The 18,266-nt window shown below is 57.2% G+C and overlaps 1 protein-coding gene across 1 annotated transcript in view; it reads left to right on the top strand.

The window, feature by feature from the left end:
• The window catches only part of HMCN2 (hemicentin 2), a 173,047-nt gene extending 158,368 nt beyond the window's left edge, over positions 1-14,679 (top strand). The window contains 12 exon segments of the mRNA XM_039461479.2: positions 3,118-3,267; positions 5,751-5,888; positions 5,980-6,101; positions 6,565-6,802; positions 8,177-8,239; positions 8,385-8,507; positions 9,228-9,362; positions 10,400-10,528; positions 10,986-11,306; positions 12,023-12,142; positions 13,076-13,202; positions 13,916-14,679. Coding sequence (XP_039317413.2) covers positions 3,118-3,267; positions 5,751-5,888; positions 5,980-6,101; positions 6,565-6,802; positions 8,177-8,239; positions 8,385-8,507; positions 9,228-9,362; positions 10,400-10,528; positions 10,986-11,306; positions 12,023-12,142; positions 13,076-13,202; positions 13,916-14,261 — 2,012 coding nt within the window. The 3' untranslated portion in view covers positions 14,262-14,679.
• Positions 14,680-18,266: the final 3,587 nt, after the last annotated feature.

Here is an 18,266-nt window from a genome sequence, read left to right as displayed (position 1 = left end):
ACCAGGTTGGTCTCAATCTCTCAACCTTGTGATCCACCCGCCTCGGCCTCCCAAAGTGCTGGGATTACAGGCTTGAGCCACCGCGCCCGGCCAGACATCACTAATCTATCACCACATACGCTGGCAGAATCTTTCTCCAATGAGCCCTCCCAGGCAGCACCTCTCAGCTATTTGGAATTCGGACTTAACACTTGGCCCCCTGGAAATCCACATGAAACCCACTGCCCACCAAATGTGGAACCCTTTCTGGTCCCTGCTCCTGCTCCTTCTCTCATTATCTCTCAGGCTGGGCAGAGTACCAACCTAGACAGCTCTGAAAGTTCAGCAGTTCTCTGCCCCCCAGCTGGAGATGTGGCCTTGGAGATAGCCTCAGGTCTAAGCAGACCCCACTCTATTTCAGGCCATGGTCCCACTTCTTACCCTCTCCTGTTGGCAAGCCCCAGTCCAAACCACAGAGCTGGGCCCGTGGCCTCTGTATTCGTTCTCTAGGGCTGCTGGTAAAATACCACAAGCTGGAGGCTTAAACAGCCCCGACGGCCCCACCGTTCTGGAGGCTGAAATCCAGGATCACAGTGCCAGCAGCCCCACCTCCTTCTGAGGACTGTGGGAGGATCTGGTCCGGGTCTCTCTCCCAGAATCTTGCGGTGGTCCTCGGCATTCTGTGGCTTGTCAAAACATCACCCCCACCTCCACCTTCATCTTCCCGTGGCGGTCTCCCTGTGTGTCTAAGCCTCCCTGTTTATCAGGACATTAGTCAGCCGGGCGTGGTGGCTCACACCTGTAATCCAAGCACTTTGGAGGCCAAGGCAGGCGGATCACCTGAGGTCGGGAGTTCAAGACCAGCCTGACCAACATGGTGAAACCCTGTCTTTATAAAAAAAAATAATAATAAGGACACTAAATTACTTTGGATTAGGCCCACCCAAATGACCTCATTCTAACTGGCTTCCTCTATAAAGACCCTGTCTTCAAATAAGGTCACATCCCGAGGTCCTGGGGGCTAGGACTTCAACTGAAGTCTGAATTTGGGGTGGGGTAGTACAATTCCATCCATAACCCAGCCTCCATTTTTTTAAAATAACAAGTATTCTTCCTTTATATATGTCAGTTGTAGAAAGGCCAGATACTATAGAGATCTATGAAGAAAAGGCAGGCCGGGCGCGGTGGCTCAAGCCTGTAATCCCAGCACTTTGGGAGGCCGAGCCGGGTGGATCACGAGGTCTAGAGATCGAGACCATCCTGCTCAACATGGTGAAACCCCGTCTCTACTAAAAATACAAAAAATTAGCTGGGCATGGTGGCATGTGTCTGTAATCCCAGTTACTCGGGAGGCTGAGGCAGGAGAATTGCCTGAACCCAGGAGGCAGAGGTTGCGGTGAGCCGAGATCGCGCCATTGCACTCCAGCCTGGGCAACAAGAGCGAAACTCCGTCTCAAAAAAAAAAAAAAAAAAAAAGAAAAGGCAAATTCTCTCCCGTAATTCAGTGACCCAAAGCAACTTAGGCAATTATTTGGGGAGCTATATTCTTCCGCACTCTTTTCTCTGGATAGAAGAGGTATACTTTTCTTTTTATAAATGTCACATTTACAACCTCTGTAACCTGCCACTTTTCCTTCCTCTGTCTTGGAAGATATCCCATTGCGATTACCATCAGCCCACAACTTTCTTATTGTCTTCGTATCCTTCCATGGAAACGTTTTTCATCTTCATTTCTCTTCGTATCCTTCCATGGGAACGTTTTTCATCTTCATTTCTCTTGGCTTTGTCAGACAAGCTGTGTGCTTTGTTTTTCTAGTTTCTGTTCCCCAAAACCGCACCGTGGTAGTGTGCGTCTTTGTGTATGGCCTGAATATATCCATGGGACGATTTTCTGAAGGGACACTGGTGGGTAAGGGGAGTTCTGGGTTTGGGAGCCTCTCATTGTAAACCTGTTTTCCCTTCTGACTGCCTCATTCTTTCTTCCCATCAGCCTGGCAGGTCCCAGTCCTGGCCTTGTAGGGGACAAGAGGCGGCTACGTCGCTCTATGTCTGAGAGACGTGGCGGTGGCTTGCCGTCCCTGGGTTCCTTTTCTGTCCTCTGCCAAAGCTGTCCAGGTCACACTGCAGCCTTCTCATCTGCAGCTCCCGATTCCTTCCTCACCCCACTATTAAAAGGCCAGGGTTAGGTTCGTGGCCCCTTCTCCTGTCCCTGCACCGCCCCCCAACCCACCCAGAGGCCCCAGAGCATTGGATACTGATGGGAAACATCCCAGATGAGCTTTAAATCTCATCAAACCCCAACTACAGGCTGCAGGAAATGGCCCTGCTTCCTAGAACCCAAAATTAGCCAGCCCCTTGATTCATCCATTTAGGATCCTAGCAGTTGAGTGTTTTGTGTTATTTTTTGACAGAACATGGGCAATTGGTTGTTAATTTCCCCTGAGAGCTGGTGAGTGGAGAGGCAGGTAACTTCTGTCTCTCATCCCCTGGAATGCCATCTGCCTCAACAAGACAGCTGGCCCATTAGTCAGAGGAAGCATCCCCCCTTGCCTGGACCATCTGTTTGATTAGCGCTAAAGAGCATCTGCTCACAGATGGCCTGGCGGGCGGCCACTAGGAAGCCAGCCCACTCATCGAGGCCAGCTGCAGAGCAGCAGGAGCCAGCAGCACTGATGGAATGGGGCTGCTCAGGTGACGGCACCCGGCTCTGGCTCAGTGCCCTGGCTTCTGCAGTATGCCAGCTGTGCCATCGTGGGACCCTGGCATTCCAGATACCCACAGGTCTTCTGTGGGTTTGTGGTCCCACCTCTTTATTTAACAGGTGAGCCAACTCACGTGAGGCTTGGGGGCCTGATGTGGCCAGGTTTCAAGGAAGGCATTGGTGGAGCCAGAATTAGAAGCCAGCCCCGCCCCCCAGCCTAGGGTTCCTCCTGGCAGCCTCCCTTCTCTTTTAGAGCCAAGATCCCCCAGGCTTTGAGTCCATCACCCCTTAGCTGTGTATCCTTGGACAAGTGGACGTGAACTCTCCCAGCCCGCATTTACTCCTCCAGGAAATGGGAATGACAACGGAACCTGCTTGTGCTCTGGGTCCCTGGGGTGGATAGTCAGTGGCACTGGCTTTCTTTTCTCTCCTTATAGGGGAGCCCCAGGGGAGCCGGGGCAGCATGATGGGGGTGATCAATGGCCAGAAACTTGGTGTGGCCACGCTTAACACCAGCGTGATGCAGGAGGCGCACTCCGGGGTCACCAGCATCCACAGCAGCATCCACCATGTCCCAGCAAACGTGGGTAAGTGGGAGGCAGAGCATCACCTGCATCTGGGCCACTTCCTGGCCCAGCAAGGATCCTCTGGACAATGCTGGACCTAGGAGGGGCAGAGCCTGTGTTCCGAGACTTGCTCAGGGTCAGATGCCCAGAGCACGTCTGAGTACCTCTCAAAGCTGAGTGCAAGCCAAATGGACTGAGGTGCAGGCAACTGCCTCTCCCTCACAACCTCCCCAAAACAAAGTCACTGCATTTGGCTAGACGCGATGACTCACGCCTGTAATCCTAGCACTTTGGGAGGCCAAGGCAGATCACGAGGTTGGGAGTTCGAGACCAGCCTGGCCAACATAGTGAAACCCTGTCTCTACTAAAAATACAAAAATTCATCAGGTGTGGTGGTGGGCACCTATAATCCCAGCTACTCGGGAGGCTGAGGCAGGAGAATCACTTGAACCAGGAGGTGGAGGTTGCAGTGAGCTGAGATTGCACCACTGCACTCCAGCCTGGTGACAGAGCAAGGCTCTATCTAAAAAAAAAACAACTACATTTATAGTCAGACCAAGAGTGTGTGAAATGGTCAGTGTTCTGGGGGTACAGGTGCTCAGAGTGTGTGTTCTGGGGATGTAGGCGATCAGAGCGTGTGTTCTGGGGGTGCAGGCGATCAGAGTGTGTGTTCTGGGCGTGCAGGCGATCAGAGTGTGTGTTCTGGGGGTGCAGGTGCTCAGATTGTGTGTTCTGGGGGTACAGGTGCTCTGAGTGTGTGTTCTGGGGGTGCAGGTGCTCAGATTGTGGTTTCTGAAGCCAGTGATGACTCCCTGAGGCTTCTCCCCATTATTAAGGCACAGACTGATGGAAGTGGAGGGATCTCCAGTCATGAGTGAGGGGTGTAGGCTGGAGGTGACAGGAAGTGGGAAACATGGAGAATGGAATTCTCCAGAAAACCTTGAGGACCAAGAAGAGTTGCCTGAGCACGGAGCTATGTCCAGAGTCTGAGCGATGAATGGGCTGAGAGACTTGCAGAGCTTGTGACAGCGGACCTCACTGTCTCTCCCTTCCCAAGGACTCCATGGCCCCTCATGGGATCCAGACGGGGCGGTGCTCACGGGGTCTTCACTAAAAGCGGCTCCTCTGAAGCTGCCCTTGCTCATGGTCCTGCATGAACAGTGTAGGTCAGGGGACTGTGCGGGGGGAGGGGTCACTCCAAGTTGACTGTGGGCAGACAGCAAATGAAGCAAGACACTGCCTAGACTTGGCTGCTGCTTCCAGCTGTGGGAGCATGAGCCCTGGAGAAACATGTAGCCCCAGGCCCTGCTCCATGGAAACAGATGCGCAAAGAGGCTGAGAAGGTGGTGCTCATGCAGGGGCCTGGCTGGCTCCTGTGAACCTTGCAAAGCTGGCACCGTCCCTGACTCTGAGCAAGGAGGGGAGCAGGGCACTCTGGGCAGTGTCCCCTTGCCCAGTCCATGGCCCCGCCTGGCCCTCCATGGAGGGTGGGCCATCACAGAAGATCTGACAATTCACATCCAGGGCAATTTTTTTTTTTGGGATGGAGTTTCGCTTTTGTTGCCCAGGCTGGAGTGCAATGGTGTGAACTCAGCTTACCACGACCACCTCCCAGATTCAAGCAATTCTCCTCCCTCAGCCTCCTGAATAGCTGGGATTACAGGCGGGTGCCACCATGCCCAGCTAATTTTTTTTTTTTTTTTTTTTATAGTAGAGACAGGGTTTCACATGTTGGCCAGGCTGGTCTGTATCTCTTGACCTTGTGATCCACCTGCCTCGGCCTCCCAAAGTGCTGGGATTATAGACGTGAGCCACCGTGCCCGGTCGTCTAGGGCAATTTTTTGGCTCTTTTTTTTCCAATGGTTTGAAACAATCCTCCCCCTCCTGGGCTCGTCCAGAAGGGATCTGCAAGTTAGAAGAGTTGGTTGATTTCAACTCAGCAAATTTGTACCAACAGTCAGTGGAGTCCTTGGCTCCATGGTGACCCAGGCCCTCAGTCGGTGTTGGTTGAGTTGAATATCAGCAAGGTACACGCATTTCTTTCTTCTTTTCCTCTTTTTGAGACTGCCTCTGGCTTTGTTGCCCAGGCTGGAATGCAGTGGTGCAGTGGGTCACAGCTCACTGCAGCCTCCGCCTGCCAGGCACAAGGGATCCTCCTACCTCAGCCTCCCCAGTAGCCAGGACTATAGGCGTAGGCCACCACACCCGGCTAATTGTGTAAATATTTTTATTTTTTGTAGAGACAGAGTCTCGCCATGTTACCCAACATTTCCACATATAAATTTATTAACTGCACAGCTACTCTAGGAAGTAGATTGTTTGCCTCCACCATCCTGGATTCTGGTTAAAAAATTGGCATGGCAGTCACAAGGCTGAGTGTAGGCAGCGAGGGAAGGGGCCAAGCTCTCCTGGGGGAAGTGGGGAGCCATGAAGGGCCCTTGAGCAGGAGAGTGGCCGTCCTGAAGATCAGCCCTAACTCAGTGTCCACACCCTGCCCCACCCAGGGCCTCTAATGCGGGTGCTGGTGGTCATCATCGCCCCCATCTACTGGGCCCTGGCCGGAGAGAGTGGGGAGGCCCTGAACGGCCACTCCCTGACGGGGGGCAGGTTCCGGCAGGAGTCACACGTGGAGTTTGCTACAGGTAAGCAGGGCCTCCCCAAGATGAGCCAGGTAGGGCGAAGCAGGAGCCCAGGAGCTCCCTGGTGACTGTGCTGGGCGGGGATGGATTGCAGGGGAGCTGCTCACGATGACCCAGGTGGCCCGGGGCCTGGATCCCGATGGCCTCCTGCTCCTCGACGTGGTGGTCGATGGCAGTGTCCCTGAGAGCCTGGCTGATGAAGATCTGCACGTGCAGGTGGGGGTCACGCCTGGGGTGTGCAGACAGGGTGGGTGAGAGAGGTGGAGGCGCCCGGCTCTCAACCACCCGTGAGCAGCCAGGCCTACTCTCCCTCCTCCCAGGCCCGCAACCACAGGGCTGGGTCACAGTCTGGCCTTGAACTTAGGGTAGGGCGAGCAGTTGTAACAGGCTCAAGTGCGAGCCCATGAGGGAATGCTCTGAGCCCTGCGACCCCAAATCAGAGTGTTCTCCTCGTTCCAAAGCAGGAGTCCTGAAGAGAGGCGAGATGCCCAGCGCAGCCCAGCTGGTTAGAAGAGGCTCTGGGAGGCTCACCCCATCTCCTCCCAAGCCTCCCCAGCTCCTGACTTGGGGTAGGGGTCTCAGGCTGCTTGGGAGCTGAAATATCCTCCTCCCCTTCCAACCCTGACCTCTGTCTCCCCTCCCCCTCCCCTCCTCCTCCTCCCTCCTCTTCCTCCTGCAGGACTTTGAGGAACGCTATGTGCAGACGGGGCCTGGCCGGCTGTTTGTGGGCTCCACACAGCGCTTCCTCCAGGGCAGCCTCCGCTCGTTCCTGCGCTGCAACCACAGTATCCAGTACAGCTCAGCCCGGGGCCCCCAGCCCCAGCTGGTGCAGCACCTTCGGGCCTCGGCTATCAGCTCGGCCTTCGACCCAGAGGCCGCGGCCCTGCGCTTCCAGCTCACGGCAGCCCTGCAAGCAGGTGAGGGTCCCCTGCTTCGTCCCACCCCCACCGCCCCAGCTAAAACCTGCCAGGGGCCCAAATGTACATGGCTGGAAGCCACTCCTGCCCTCAACATCCACTGACCATGGGCCGGAGACTGGGGACTGAGACGGGCCCACCTGGACTGTCCCCACTCCCGTCCCTCCTCACAAGGACGCAGCTCTCTCAGCCACCCCCATCCCAACCTCTGGATCCTTTCCCCAGGCCCCAAGGAGAAGGTCCAGCCACCCCAGGCTGATGTTCAGGGATTGAGTCACCCCACCCTCTTCTCCCAAGGGCACTTGTATGGAGGCCCCACCCAGGGGACCAGGAACCACTGTTGGAACCGCTGCAGAACCGGAGGAAGACGCTTTCCATTCTTACTCAGTGAACACCAAAGATACACGTGTTCACATTATTTGAGGTCCCAACAAGTTTTGAACGTTGAATAAGCAATGGTGATAAGAGCACAGCTTTAAGGTCAGGCAGACCCTGGTTCAAATCCCACATACACCACTTTCTGGCTGTGGCATCTTGGGGGCAATGTCCTGTTCCTCCCTGAGCCTCAGAGTTCCCATCTGCACAGTGGGCATGACATAGCCTTCCTTGCAGGGGTCGCCATATAGAGGTTGTCTCTAAAACCCTAGCCTGGCCCCTAGCAGCTGCTTCATTAAGGGTGGCTGTCCCTACAGCTATTTGGACCAAGCTTGTCCCACCCACAGCCCACGGGCTGTATGCCACCCAGGACAGCTTTAAGTGAGTGCAACACAAATTCGTAAACTTTCTTAAAACGTTATGAGATTTTTTTTGTGATTACTTTTTAGCTTATCAGCTATCCTTAGTGTTAGCGTATTTTACGTGTGGCCCAAGACAATTCTTCTTCCAGTGTGGCCCAGGGAAGCCAAAAGACAGGACACCCCTGATTTAGACTGCCTTGTATCCTTCCCGCCTCCAGAACCCAGCTCCCCGCTCCCCTGCCTTTGTTCTTGCTGCCCGTGTGACGCTGTCCCTTGCCCCTCCTGGCACTCTCCGCTCTCCGCGCATTGCCACTGGGGTCTCAGGAGTACCGGTCTGCACGTGCTCCCTTCCTGCATTTGATTTTAATGGTTTCCTGGGGCTGCCTGACTCACTGCCCAGCCCCACTGGGAGCCCTTCAGGACACATTTCCTTGAGTGGATGCCCTTCAGCCATCGCCTCCAACAGGCCTGGGCAGGAAATGGGCTGGCTGACTCTCTGGCACCATCTTGGCTCTGCCTGGCCAAGCTGGCAGTGGGGCGGGCAGAGGGGAGAGGCTGTGAGCCTGGGCTACAGCCAGCACGGCCGTGGGAGAGGGCGCCCTCATATCCTTAACGGTCTGTCCTCTTTGCCTTGCAGAGGAGAACGAGGTCGGCTGCCCCGAGGGCTTTGAGCTGGACTCCCAGGGAACTTTTTGCTTGGGTGAGCGCCCTCCCCCATCCCCCCCAAGCCCCCTGGCATGGATGTGGGAGGTCTCTCAGCTCGGGATACTGGGATAGATGGGCTCTCCCAGCCAGCTGGCAGGAGGGCCTGGGAGCAGAGACCACCAGACCCCTTCCTGCTCCAGACAGGGACGAGTGCTCGGGAGGCCCCAGCCCCTGCTCCCACGCCTGCCTTAACGCACCCGGCCGCTTCTCCTGCGCCTGCCCCGCTGGCTTTGCCTTGGCCTGGGATGACAGGAACTGCAGAGGTGAGGGGCCCCTGGGAGGAGAGGTGCTCCTCGGACCTGGCCCAGGTGTGCAGAAGGGTTCCCAGGGCCAGGACCCTGGCTGGAGACACAGACCTGCAGGGTGACCCATCCTTGAGGGCATTCAGTGTCAGCCTAGGAGTCCCAATGCCATATCCCCACCAGGCTCCTTCCTGCTATGGGAGCTGCAGATGAGTGAAGCCCAGGTGTCAGAGGGTGATGGGGAGCCCCAGAGGTCTATGGGCAGTTGTCACATGCTCACGGCATTCTGACCCTGAACAGGCCTCGGAAGCTTTCCCAACACTCAGCATCATTTCCAACGGTCTGAGACTGGCAAGTGACTTGCCCCCTCGGCAATGGTGCTAGATGACAAACTTGACCTTGGGAGATGGTCCTGATGCTGACCCCCAATCTGCATTCCTGTACTCCCACCGGGAGGGCGTGGTGCCGCTGAGTCTCCGCTGGGCTCCAAGCCGGGTGCCCAAGGGAGCAGCCTTGCATTGGAAGCTGCAGGCCTAGGCGCTCGGGTCCCTTGGAGTGGGCCCTGTGTTTTGCGGGTGGGAGAAGAGCAATGGGAAGACCTAGCAGAAGGAGTGGGGACCTTCCTGCCTGTGGCTCCTGGGTCTGGGGATGAAGCCTCTGTGGATAGGCTGGGCCAGGGCCAGGTGGTGAGGCAGGCCTAGGGTGATGTTCACACAGCCGTCTTCCCCGATCTGCCCCCAGATGTGGACGAGTGTACATGGGATGCCCCCCTCTGTCGAGAGGGACAGCGCTGTGTGAACCTGCTGGGGTCCTACCGCTGCCTCCCTGACTGTGGGCCTGGCTTCCGCGTGGCTGCTGATGGAGCCAGCTGTGACGGTAATGGGGCCACAGCGTGCGGCCTGTCCTTACTCCTGGAAACGCAAAGGTTGCCAGGGATAGAGGATCAGGGCTGTGTGTCACTGGGCTTCTGGGTTCCCGGGAAAACAGGGACTCTTGGCAGAAGGAGCGCAGCAAGGCTGGTGAAGAAGCCTGCGCCGGGCTCTGGAGGTCTCAGCCCTGCCCTGGCTCCTGGCTCCTGCCCCTTCTTTGACAGGGGTGTTTTCCTTTCTGGACCTCAGTTTCTTGTCTGCTTGATAAAGAGGGAGCCAGGTCAGGGATGGCGAACAAACGCTCCCTCTGCTGCCGTCTGTTCTACTCTCCCCACGAATCAAGGCCCAGCTAGAGGCCACCTCTGAATCCTTCTCATTCCAGCAGCCCCCCAACCACCATGCAGCAGGTGCAGTCCGCCTTTGAGACGAAACCTAGGTGCCACCCCTGGACGGGTGACCTCAGTGGTCCTTCTGGTTCTAGCAGTCTATGGCTGCGGGATCGTGGACCCACTGGCTTCTCCGAGAGTCTGTCCGGTGGAGAGGGAGACATGGTGGAGCCTGACCCCAGAGGACCAGCCATCGAAACTTGTGGCCCCAGGGCCCTCAGAGTGCCCAGCGACTCACCCTGACACCTGTCCTCCTTTCTCACCACGTTTTTAGCTCTTCCCACATACGAAGCTCCCCTCCTCACCACGACCCCATGAAGAGGTCACATTTTTACCCTCTTTACGGAGGTGGACACTAAGGCTCAGAGAGGGAGCGTTCCTTGCCCAAGGGCTAGAATATGGCAGCACTCAGTGGAACCCAGGACTCTGCCCCCAAAGCCCACCCTTTAAGCCCCTTCCTTTCTTTGGGACCAGGAACTCGCTTGACCTCCAACCTGGTATAACTGGGGCGGTGGCACAAGGGTTGCTATGCAGGCTGGTGGCACTGAAACTGGAGGAGGGGACAGGGAGGAGGCCCAGATATGGAGGGGGATGATCTGTCCCTTCGGGGAAGGGCTCTGGGCTAGACCTCACCCCCGACCATGTCCCTGCCTCCCAGATGTGGACGAATGCCTGGAGGGGGTGGACGACTGTCACTACAACCAGCTCTGTGAGAATACCCCAGGCGGTCACCGCTGCAGCTGCCCCAGGGGCTACCGGATGCAGGGCCCCAGCCTGCCCTGCCTAGGTACGGGGACACCCACCCTCTGGCTGGCACCCCCAGCTCAAGGGCTGTAGGTGTCTATGGCGCCCATGCTGGTGAGTTCTGAGAATAACCAAACAGTAGCTGACACTGTGCGCTCACTGGGTGCCTGCCTGTGACCAAAACCTCAGCCGAACCCTGTGGGGTCATCTTCCAGGGAATCTCAGGAGAAGGAGGATGGCGGAGGCAAGTGGGTGGATCTCAGAGAGGCTTAGGAGAGGGCGTGGATCTAACTGGGGTGCTGTGGGGCTGAGGGGGAGCTGGAGGCTGGGGTGATGCTGAGAGCCATAGGTGGAGTCAGAGACGAGGCTGGACCTCATGCAACATGGGATGGCGCGATTCTAGGGAGTGCCAGCAAGAGAGAAGGCAGCGCCAGGCGACGGCTGCCGGCTGCAGGGAGCCCTGGGCCACCTGTGCACACGCCTACCCCTGCCCTCTGCAGATGTCAATGAGTGCCTGCAGCTGCCCAAGGCCTGCGCCTACCAGTGCCGAAACCTCCAGGGCAGCTACCGCTGCCTGTGCCCCCCAGGGCAGACCCTCCTCCGAGACGGCAAGGCCTGCACCTCGCTGGAATGGAATGGATACAATGTCACCACCGTCAGCCACCGAGGCCCTCCAGTGCCGTGGCTGCGGCCCCGAGCCTCTGTCCCTGATGGCTCCTCTCATGCCTGGCTCTCTCTCCGGCCAGGTCCCGTGGCCCTGAGCAGCATGGGCCGGGCCTGGTGCCCTCCTGGCTTCATCAGGCAGAACGGAGTCTGCACGGGTAAGACCAGGCCCTGACCATCCACAGGACACAGCCATGTGGGCATCTTGGGCTCCTGGGGTGGTTATGCACGGGTTACCCACCGAGCTCAGAAACCCAGACCTCCCAGGCAAGCGGGGTGGCTGGTGTGGTGGATGGGGGCTTCTCCCATGCAGGGGGGCTCAGAGCCTTGGCTGTGCTACTGGGCAGGGGGCTTCCGAGAGGGGAGGTGGGGTATCTTTTAAACCATTTGCTTCAGAATGCTTTGCCCGGAGGGAGGGCACCTGAGGCAGGTGGTATCCAGAACCCTCTTTGACAAACACTCCTCTGAACAGTCAGGGAGATTCTCAGGAGTGAAGAATGTTCCAGGTAGACATGAGAATGTGATGAGGGACTGCTGGGTGGAGGGGTGGGGGTTGGGAACGGCCCCTGGACCCTGCAGAGAGGAGCAAAGAGGAGGTGGCCTGCCCCAGAGCTGATGCCTCAGCATTCTCGCCTGGGCTTCTCCCTCTATTCCTTGGCAAGCACGGGGTAGGTAGAGTGGGGCTCCCCGCTCTCGCCAAGCCCAGGGACTCCCCCAGACCCTTAACCTGGGCCGGGAGGGGCAGGACAGGGAGAAGGAGCAGGGCAGCTCCAGAGCCCAGCAGGTAGGCACGTGGCCACCTCGGTGTCTGTGGCTCAGTGCGTCTCTCTGTCCCCATCCCCCCCCCCCGCCAACCCCCCCATGCCCGAGCCAGACCTTGACGAGTGCCGGGTGAGGAACCTGTGCCAGCATGCCTGCCACAACACCGAGGGCAGCTACCAGTGCGTGTGCCCCGCCGGCTACCGCCTGCTCCCCAGCGGGAAGAACTGCCAGGGTGAGCCACGCTCAGGCCAATGCCCAGACACCCTCAGGGTTAGGGAAGGCAGCATGGGATGGGTCATGTGGGCCTCTCACCCACTCCGTTCACTCCAGCCCCTTCACAACCATCCTGTGAGGTGGGGGCAGGGAGGCAGGCTCAGAGGGGTTCCGTGAGCACCCCAGGCTCCCACAGCCACAGCAGGGCCCATGCTCCGAATAGGAGCTCCGAGAGATTACTCTGGGAACCTCTGAAAGCAGCCCTGCAGGGCCAATCCCAGCTCTACTGTGTGTCCCTGGAAAACTCACTTCACCTCTCTGAGCCTCCTGTCTCCTGATTAAATCGGGCTAGCACAGTCCCCCTCAAATAGCGCGGATGAGAACTGTGGCGGTTGGGCACAGGGCACACAGCTGCTGCTGGCAGTATAGTAAGGGGCTCTAACTCCCAAGCCGGGCTCAGTTCTCCTGGCGTACCTGGGTCTGGGGCCAGGCATGCTGCTTCCTCCGCCTTAAAGAACAGGCACCTGCTCTGCCTGTCTCCATCCCTCACGCTGCCATGGAGGTCAGCGAACATCCTCTGAGAAGGGCGGGGCATCCACTGAGGGAGACAGGGTCAGGGGCTCTGCCCGTGGGCAGTGGGCACTCTGGGTCTTCAGGCAAAGCAGCCACTCAGGGAAAGCCCCATCTCTCCAGGCCCTCCTACCCAGCACGTGCTCAGGAGCTCCCCATGGTGCCCACCTACATGCCCTGGAAAGCCCTGGCCCCCAGAGGGGTGGGAAGGTGCTGGGGGCCTCCAAGCTGGGTAGTCATGGGTCAGACTGGCTGGGGACAGGAGGAGAGGGGCTGCTCACCTCACTGGTCCCCCAAAGGTGCTTCTCCCCACGTACTGCTCACTTGTCCTTTCTCTTCCTTTTCACCTCCCTCCCCCGCTTCACCCCCCACCTCCATCCAGACATCAACGAGTGCGAGGAGGAGGGCATCGAGTGTGGACCGGGCCAGATGTGCTTCAACACCCGAGGCAGCTACCAGTGTGTGGACACGCCCTGTCCTGCCACCTACCGGCAGGGCCCCAGCCCCGGGTAAGGGCTGAGTTGGCGAGGCCTTGTGCCCTGGGGAAAAGCACATTTTTTCAGTCACTCAGGGTGCAGGCTGGCCCTGTCACTGTCACGCCCCACCCAAGTGATGCAGGCAGGAGCGCCCGGGGCCCTGGGGACAGGGAGAGGCTGGAGTGGGGAAGAACGGGGACACGGGAGCACACACGTCAAACCCCAGAGGCACACCATGCGCACACACACACAACCCAGGACAAGACTCAGACACGCCAGCACCAAACCATCCCGTCCCTCCACGCCACTCACGTCACGGTGGCCACGGACACTCAGTAACACGCACAGAGACACGGGGACCTTAGGGGTAGCAGCTGCTGCCCTGGGAGGGGCTCTCCTGGTGGGCGACCTGCTCCAGGCCTTACAGCTCGAGAAACCTAGGCTGGGGTTGGAAGCGGGTGCATGTGCTGCTCCGTGCCTGCTGGGTGCCCTGGGGCATGGCCCTGGAGAGTCCGCTGGAGGGACCCTGAAAACGCAGGCCTCTGGCCTCTCCGGCCTCAGTTTGTCGATGTCTAAAACGGGCCGGCGGGGGTGCCCGCAGAGAAGGCGTGCGGGGCGTTGCAGGGGAAGCACTGGCAGCGTGCGGGCGGAACTGCAGCGCCGGCGGGAGGTCGGGTCTACGCGGCCCGCAGCGCTCCGACGGCAACCCCGGTCCGCCCGTCCGCCTGTGTCTGTGCCGCCCGCAGGACGTGCTTCCGGCGCTGCTCGCGGGACTGCAGCTCGGGCGGCCCCTCCACGCTGCAGTACCGGCTGCTGCCGCTGCCCCTGGGCGTGCGCGCCCACCACGACGTGGCCCGCCTGGCAGCCTTCTCCGAGGCCGGCGTCCCAGCCAACCGCACCGAGCTCAGCGTGCTGGAGCCGGACCCGCGCAGCCCGTTCGCCCTGCGCCCGCTGCGCGCGGGCCACGCCTCCGTCTACACCCGCCGCGCGCTCACCCGCGCGGGCCTCTACCGGCTCACTGTGCGCGCCGCGGCACCGCGCCACCAAAGCGTCTTCATCCTGCTCATCGCTGTGTCCCCCTACCCCTACTGAATGGGGGAGGGCATCGGTGGCCGCCCGGGCGTGACCCCCGAGGAGGGGTCGGGGAGGAGCCCTGGTCCACGCCACTTGCTGTGACAAGCGTAGCGTCATCCTCTCCTGCCCCGTGCGTCAGCGAGACCTTGGGTCAACACGACCCTGCACGCAGCCTTGATCCCTGGCAGCGAGGATCTGAGCTTGCAGAGGGAGGCGTCCAGGGCGGCCCCTGGGTGGCCAGGCCAGCAGACAGGGCCCGGGGAAGCCTCCAGGCCCTCATCCGCCCCTCCATTGGAGCCGGACAGGGACACAGGGCACCTGGACGCCCAGGAGAGGGGACAAACCCCGCTTTGGGGGCAGCAGCTGTCGCCCGGCCACACCTGGTGGTGTCATTCTGAACCTTGTTACAATATAAAAACGATTGTCTTTTAACCAACTAGGTTTCTTTGTTTAATTATTTTGCTTTGTAGGGAAGAGTTTTGGCTGGGAAGGAGACCAGGCCTTCTGTTCTGATCCAGGAGCACTGCAGTTGGAGTCCACCAGCCTCCTCTCCTTAGCAGTAGGGCTGCCTCAGCCACCTCCTGGCCTCAGTTTCCAACTAGATGAGGAGTAATGTGTTACACGGACAGCAATAGGCGGTGGCAACAAAATAATTCTTACTTTTTTTGTAAAAATAATCCCGGCGGTGACTAGGGATTGAAGGAAATAAAGATGGAGACACAAGAGTAGAATTTACAGCATGGGTCCAGGGGGCCAAGACAAGCCTAGGAACCGTGTTGGCCCCGAGCTCTGGGTTCCAAACACTTTTTTTTTTTTTTTTTTTTTTTTTTTTTTTTTTTTTGAGACGGAGTTTCGCTCTTGTTTCCCAGGCTGGAGTGCAATGGCGCGATCTCGGCTCACCGCAACCTCCGCCTCCTGGGTTCAGGCAATTCTCCTGCCTCAGCCTCCTGAATAGCTGGGATTACAGGCATGCGCCACCATGCCCAGCTAATTTTTTGTATTTTTAGTAGAGACAGGGTTTCACGATGTTGACCAGGTTGGTCTCGATCTCTTGACCTCATGATCCACCCGCCTCAGCCTCCCAAAGTGCTGGGATTACAGGCTTGAGCCACCGCGCCCGGCCTCCAAACACTTTTATCATGTGCACAATCTCATTGATCTTATGGGCGTGGAATGGGAGGGTGAAGGGGTAGGTAAGATAGTCGGGGGAGCACTTGAGATCCCTCTAAGATGTGCTCAGCTAGTGCTCTGAGTTTATCACTAATAGTTATCAGGGTGCAGCTGCATCAGAGGTGTAGCAAATGAGGAGCCACCGGGTCTGACCACACCCAGTGCCTCAGGGGGCTTTTATATCCCCAGCATCGGGCACATAGAGCAATTCAAATCACTCCATGCTGAGAACCTAGGCAGAGCCTGAGGCGTTCCGTGAGCTCTGCCCTGCAAGGTTTTTCTCCTTGCCAGCTCCCATCTGCAAAGACCCTCCCTGGTCTTGTGATCAGAGGTCGCCTCCCTTCTCAGTGATCTTTGCACAAACCCTCTTTTCGAGGCCCTCATGCAATCTCCATATTGAAAAGCGTTCGTGGACCACAGCAGTATTCCTTGCTCTGCAGCCACCCTGAGGTGCTCCCGGTGTCACTGCGCTCTCAGACGGTCTTTACCTTAGGCCTCCTGTTGCCGCTTGATTTCTAATTAACTGCACCAATAATATAGTTTAGTTCGATGTATAAACTCCAGTGTCCTCTGACCCAAGCAAGCTTCGAATTATGGAGCTAGAATGAACACAGATCTCCCCCGGCCATCTTGACCCACAGCTGGCCTTTATATTAATTCTTAATAATGTTTTATTGTATATATGTAAGGCATACAACATGATGCTTTGATATACATAATGAAATGTTTACTATAGTCAAACTAATTAATATATCCATTTGAGATTTTGGGTGAACTTGGAAAAAAAAACCGTCATGTCGTATATGCTTATTTTTGTGGCAAGAACACCTAAAATCCCCCTTAGCAAAATCCCAATGTGATATTATTGTCATTATTTTGAAACAGGATCTCCCTCCATCACCCAGGCTAGAGTGCAGTGGTGTGATCTCAGCTCACCTCAATCTCTGCCTCCCAGGCTCAAGCAATCCTCCCACCTCCTGAGTAGCCAGGACCACAGGCATGCACCACCATGCCTGGCTAATTTTTTTTTTTTTTTTTTTTTTTTTTTTTTTTTAGATGGAGTTTCACTCTTGTTGCCCAGGCTAGAGTGCAATGGCACGATCACCAAAACCTCCACCTCCTGGGTTCAAGAGAGTAGCTGAGGTTACAGGCATGCACCACCACGCCCAGCTAATTTTGTATTTTTGGTAGAGACAGGGTTTCTCCATGTTGGCCAGGCTGGTCTTGGACTCCTGATCTCAGGTGATCTGCCCACCTTGGCCTCTCAAAGTTCTGGGATTCCAGGCATGAGCCACCACGCCCGGCCTAATATTTGCATTTTTAGTAGAGATGAGGTTTCACCATGTTGGCCAGGCTGGTCTCAAACTCCTGACCTCAAGCAGTCCACTCGCCTTGGCCTCCCAACGTGCTGGGATTAGATGTGAGCCCCCGTGCGCAGCCCCTGGGGTAGTTTTTGATAGGCTGTCAGGGCAGTCATCACTGAGCAGCCGGCTTCTGAGAAGATAACCTGAAGAAGGTGAAGAAGTTACATGTCCATTGCCATAGACGGGAAGGGTGTTCCCAAAGAGGGAACGGCAGGGGGTCAGGGTCGTCAGGCAGGAGGGTCCAGCTGGGAAGCTGGGGAGGCTAGAGATGAATGAGGTGGGAGAAAGGGAAAAGGGAGATTGGATCAGAAAGGTCGAGGGGGCGAGGCAGGTACTGTGGGGTCTTTGGGCCAGTGTAGGGGAAGCAGGAGCAGCCGCAAGAAACAGACCTCTGGAACACCGAACTGGGAAGGAAGGGGTGACTTATTCGGCCGGGAGCAAGGTGGCATAGTTGCCTAACAGCCAAGCTCATCTATCAGAGGAAACCTCTGCCTTTATACAGGCTCACAACTCTAGATATTACAGGTGAAAGGGCCTTGGGTTTACAGTTTTAGAAAGTACATGTGAGGAGGGCGTGATGTACCCCTGGGGGTTTGAGCCAGATTGAATGGGAAGAGTAGAGGGCGTTTCTCCCTATCTCCCCACCCTTAAGATCCCCTGGGTGGGGGTTGGGAGTTGGGGGTTAATCTTTAACCTCCAGGCCACTGACCTCTTGCCTGCTATGTCTCAGCTTTTACATTCTCCTTCTTTAAGACAAGAGACAGGAAAGAGGGGTTTCTTTCCTCATAGGGACTTTGGCTTTGATGACTGAGCTTCCGAGAGACAAGAGTAAATGTGTGGCTAGGTGTGGTGGTGCACGCCTTTAGTCCCGGCTGCCCGGGAAGCTGAGGCGGGAGGATCGCTTGAACCCAGGAATTTGGGGCTATAGTGAGCTACGATTTGGCCACTGCACTCCAGCCGGGGTGAGAGAGCGAGACCTCATCTCCAGAGGAAATGGTCTTTTAAAAAGTCATTGCATGTCTGCGAGTCGGCTTATCTCCAGGTTCTGGGTCTCGGGAGGCGTGCAGGTGAAGCGGAGCTTGGCAGAAGCCCACGCTGCTGCTCCTCCTCCTCCTCCCGCCCCTGCCCTTCTCCCCGGGCTGGCAGCAGCCCCTGTCTGGGTGGCGTCTTTGTTGCCAGCTGCCCCCAACACAGCTTCTGGGAGACAGGGGTTGTCTTTTTCACATGTTTGTGAAGAAAAAGAGTTCCACTCTCCCTGTTCCTCCTACTCAGTGTGACATGGCCATCTCCCCATAAGTGTCCCCTCCCTCTCATCTGGACAACAAGAAAGTGATCTTATTTCCTCTTAGGGGCAAGCGACACTCAGGCTGTCTAAAACAAGCCATCCTGGGTACACAGAGAAGGAATCACTGTGTCCATTTTACAGAGAAAGCGGTGGGGGGTGGGGGCAGGGAGGGGTCATGCTCCAGTCACTTGACTAAGGTGTGAC

Source organism: Saimiri boliviensis, chromosome 2 (genome assembly GCF_048565385.1).
Source record: "Saimiri boliviensis isolate mSaiBol1 chromosome 2, mSaiBol1.pri, whole genome shotgun sequence".
Classification (NCBI taxonomy): Eukaryota; Metazoa; Chordata; class Mammalia; order Primates; family Cebidae; genus Saimiri; species Saimiri boliviensis.
The sequence above is the reverse complement of the archived record's forward strand: the minus strand, read 5'-3'. Positions and strand labels throughout refer to the sequence as shown.